The sequence below is a fragment of the Centroberyx affinis genome, unplaced genomic scaffold, assembly GCF_046629955.1.
Source record: "Centroberyx affinis isolate AG114_WGS23_722 - 3 ecotype Tasmania unplaced genomic scaffold, CSIRO-AGI_Caff_v1 ptg006307l_1, whole genome shotgun sequence".
Classification (NCBI taxonomy): Eukaryota; Metazoa; Chordata; class Actinopteri; order Beryciformes; family Berycidae; genus Centroberyx; species Centroberyx affinis.
In genome coordinates, this window is record NW_027283207.1 from 5,360 (window position 1) to 10,000 (window position 4,641).

Consider the following 4,641-nt stretch of genomic DNA (forward strand, 5'->3'; position numbering starts at 1 on the left):
CCACTTCCTCTGTGCAGATGAGATCTAAAGCCAACACTACCTGAGAGAGAGCGTGTCTGTGTGTGTGTGTGTGTGTGTGTGTGTGTGTGTGTGTGTGTGTGTGTGTTTAAATACATGGGTTTGGTTGAGTCCTACACACACACACACACACATCAACCTGAACATAAAGCTATTCACCTCCTGGGGGGGGGGGGGGGGGGGGTTGTAATGAGGGGCGGGGTTTTCTGGAATGGCTCAATCATTAATTCCAGCCGTGTGATTGGACCGGCCAGGTCAGGTGTCCGTCTCGCCGGCCTGTGATTGGCTCTTGTCCTCAGCGTGTTTGAACATCAGAATGGAGTTGTAGATCTTGAGGGCGGGGCCTAGTTTGATTGACATGATCCTGACGATGTCCCGCTGGGTGAGCAGGAGGAAGGCCCGCCCATCGATTTGCTAGCAGACAGACAGACAGACAGACAGGTAGAAAGAGAGACAGACAGGTAGACAGACAGGTGGACAGAGGCAGTAACCAATCAGATCACAGCAGTGGTGATGTCATAATCATGACAACTGACATGAACATGAATTAAACTTTATGAATGTTTACGACTGTTGTCATTCGGCTGATAATAACACTTTCTCTGTTCCTGACGTCTCTGGTGTCATGACAACTGGGCATCAACCAAAGAGACATAACCTATGACATGTTTATAACCTCATAAACATGTCATAAACATGTCATAAACCTGTCATAAACATGTCATAAACCTGTCATAAACATGTCATAAACATGTCATAAACATGTCATAAACCTGTCATAAACATGTCATAAACCTGTCATAAACATGTCATAAACATGTCATAAACATGTCATAAACATGTCATAAACCTGTCATGACAGACTTCATTATCAAACATAAACCCTGTGGTTGTGTCATATCTGACATGCTGTCATCACTGTGTTGATTTCCCTGAACTCAGTACAGTGGGAGAATTTGGACATTTAATAAAGATATCATAAAGTGTCTGTCATGACATGTTTATGACATGTTTATGACAGGTAATGTCCACTTGTCAGCAATATTCTCCCCTTCAAATAAAGTGTTACCGAAATCTATAATACTTAAATATTTAAACTATTACTCCTCCTCCTTTTACTTCTGCTCCTCCTCCACTCCCTACTACTGATCTTCCTCTTCCTCCTCCTCTTCCTCCTCCTCTCCCTCTTCTTCCTCCTCTCCCTCTTCTTCCTCCTCCTCCTCCTCTCCCTCTTCTTCCTCCTCCTCCTCCTCCTCCTCCTCTTCTTCTTCCTCAGGCTTTTCAGTCAGGCTTTAGAACAAACCACAGCACTGAAACGTCTCTTTCTAAAATAATCAGAGTTCAGACTAAACTGATGAAATCAGGTCTCAGTTCTTGTCCTGTTAGACTTAAGTGCAGCGTTTGATACGATTGATCATGATATCTTAATCGATCGTCTTGAAAAGTCGGTTGGTCTTTCTGACTGTGTGTTAAACTGGTTCAAAACTTACATCAAAGGGAGAAAGTTTTCCGTCAGTCTTGGAGATCATGTGTCTCTTGGTGACATCATTAGAAAACACAATGTATGTTTCCATAGTTATGCAGATGACAAGCAACTGTACATCTCTGCTGAACCAAGTGATGCTGCAGCTATAAACTCCATCACTACCTGTTTTTTGGCAATAAATAAATGGATGAGCAAAAAGTTAAGCGAGGACAAAACTGAAATCCTGCTAGTCGGCCCTAAAACAAAAAGGGAAATGCTGATTAATAATCTGGGAACACTGACTCCCTGGATTAAAGTCTTGGTGTTATCCTGGATTCAGATCTAAGCTTCAAGTCCCACATCAACAAGGTGAAGAAAACATCATTTTTCCACCTTAGAAACATAAAGTACTAAAGGCTAAAGTACGACCATTTATAAATCAAAAAGATGCTGAAAAACTGATTCATGTCTTTATTTCAAGCCGACTGGATTACTGTAACACTCTTTTTACTGGTCTCCTGAAAAAAACCACTGAGAGACTTCAGCTCATTCAAAACTCTGCAGCTCGGCTATGAACCAGAACCAAGAGCAGAGACCACATCAGTCCGGTTTCAGCTGCTCTGCACTGGCTTCCTGTAACATTTAGAATTGATTTTAAGCTCCTCCTCCTTATCCTCCTCCTCCTCCTCCTTATATACAAAGCCCTTAATGGGCTGGACCGAGCTACATCTCTAACTCCCTTGTTCACTACTTGTCTTCAGAAACACTGTGATCAAAGCTCTGGATCTCTCTGCCTGTAGAGATCAGGGAAGCAGCTCACTAAATATTTTTAAAAGAAAGATAAAAACTTCTCTCTCTGACTTTCCTGATCCAGGCCTCAAACTCTTTTTTTATTTTTTTACTCTTTGCTTCACACTCATGCACTGCTGCACTTCTTTTAAAATGTTGTATTTTACTTGATTTTATGCATTATATGTTCTCTATTTCTTAACTTTATTTTTATTATTATTCAGTGGGTTTTATTTTCCATCTTATGTTATGCTCATTCTGTCTATTTTCATGTATGTCATTTCTTTGTTGTAAAGCACTTTGAAAGGTGCTATACAAATAACGTTTATTATTATTATTATTATTATCATTATTATTATTATTCCTCCTCCTCCTCCCCCTTCCTCCTCTTCTCCCTCTTCTTCCTCCTCCTCCTCCCCTTCCTCCTCCTCTCCCTCTTCTTCTTCCTCCTCCTCCTCCCCTTCCTCCTCCTCTCCCTCTTCTTCTTCCTCCTCCTCCTCCTCCTCCCCTTCCCCCTCCTCTCCCTCTTCTTCCTCCTCCTCCTCCTCCTCCTCCTCCTCCTCCTCCTCCTCCTCTCTCCCTCTTCTTCTTCCTCCTCCTCCTCCACTCACCTCCTCTCTGAACTGCTTTGCTTGATCCTCACAGCCTGGAAGAGACTCAATAAACTCTGATACCTGGAGAGAGAGAGACAGGCAGAGAGAGCGAGAGAGAGAGAGAGAGAGAGAGAGAGACAGGCAGAGAGAGGAAGAGAGAGACAGGCAGAGGGGAGAGAGAGACAGACAGAGGGAGAGAGACAGGCAGAGAGAGAGAGACACCATCAGCTTACTTGGAGCACACTGTGCACACCATGTATGTGCCTCTCTCTCTCTCCAGAACATCCCATAATATTCATGTTACAGAGGCTCATCAATCACTGTCACCTAGGAAACCAGCGCTTAGAAACAGAGAGACACAACTAGTCTGTCTGTCTGTCTGTCTGTCTGTCTGTCTGTCTGTCTACCTGTCTGTCTGTCTGTCTGTCTGTCTGTCTACCTGTCTGTCTACCTGTCTGTCTGTCTGTCTGTCTGTCTACCTGTCTGTCTACCTGTCTGTCTACCTGTATGTCTGTCTGTCTGTCTACCTGTCTGTCTACCTGTCTGTCTGTCTGTCTGTCTACCTGTCTGTCTACCTGTCTGTCTGTCTGTCTACCTGTCTGTCTACCTGTCTGTCTGTCTGTCTGTCTGTCTGTCTACCTGTCTGTCTACCTGTCTGTCTGTCTGTCTACCTGTCTGTCTGTCTGCCTGTCTGTCTGCCTGTCTCTCTGTCTGCCTGTCTGTCTGTCTACCTGTCTGTCTCTCTGTCTGCCTGTCTCTCTGTCTACCTGTCTGTCTGTCTCTCTGTCTACCTGTCTGTCTGTCTGTCTGTCTGTCTGCCTGTCTGTCTACCTGTCTGTCTGCCTGTCTGTCTGCCTGTCTGTCTACCTGTCTGTCTACCTGTCTGTCTGCCTGTCTGTCTGTCTGTCTGTCTCTCTGTCTACCTGTCTGTCTGTCTGCCTGTCTGTCTCTCTGTCTGTCTGTCTACCTGTCTGTCTGTCTGTCTGCCTGTCTGTCTACCTGTCTGTCTGCCTGTCTGTCTGCCTGTCTGTCTGTCTATCTGTCTGTCTGTCTGTCTACCTGTCTGTCTACCTGTCTGTCTGCCTGTCTGTCTGTCTGCCTGTCTGTCTGTCTGTCTGTCTTTCTACCTGTCTGCCTATCTCTCTGTCTACCTGTCTGTCTGTCTCTCTGTCTACCTGTCTGTCTGTCTGTCTGTCTGCCTGTCTGTCTACCTGTCTGTCTGCCTGTCTGTCTGTCTGTCTGTCTCTCTGTCTACCTGTCTGTCTGCCTGTCTGTCTCTCTGTCTGTCTGTCTACCTGTCTGTCTGTCTGCCTGCCTGTCTGTCTGTCTGCCTGTCTGTCTGTCTGTCTGTCTCTCTGTCTGTCTGTCTGTCTACCTGTCTGTCTACCTGTCTGTCTGTCTGTCTGTCTGTCTGTCTTCCTGTCTGTCTGTCTGTCTGTCTACCTGTCTGTCTGTCTGTCTCTCTGTCTGCCTATCTCTCTGTCTACCTGTCTGTCTGTCTCTCTGTCTACCTGTCTGTCTGTCTGTCTGCCTGTCTGTCTACCTGTCTGTCTGCCTGTCTGTCTACCTGTCTGTCTGCCTGTCTGTCTGCCTGTCTGTCTGCCTGTCTGTCTACCTGTCTGTCTACCTGTCTGTCTGTCTGTCTGTCTCTCTGTCTACCTGTCTGTCTGTCTGCCTGTCTGTCTCTCTGTCTGTCTGTCTACCTGTCTGTCTGTCTGCCTGCCTGTCTGTCTGCCTGTCTGTCTGTCTGTCTGTCTGTCTGTCTGTCTGTCTGTC

General features: G+C 45.8%; 1 protein-coding gene across 1 annotated transcript in view; it reads right to left on the reverse strand.

Moving 5' to 3' along the window:
• Positions 1–220: 220 nt before the first annotated feature.
• The window catches only part of LOC139638359 (lethal(3)malignant brain tumor-like protein 1), a 7,944-nt gene continuing 3,523 nt past the window's right edge, over positions 221–4,641 (reverse strand). Inside the window, exons 4-5 of the mRNA XM_071512478.1 lie at positions 2,884–2,946; positions 221–432 (exon numbers count right to left, since the gene is read on the reverse strand). Of these exons, the coding sequence (XP_071368579.1) occupies positions 274–432; positions 2,884–2,946 (222 nt within the window). The 3' untranslated portion in view covers positions 221–273. The remainder of the gene's footprint in view (positions 433–2,883; positions 2,947–4,641) is intronic.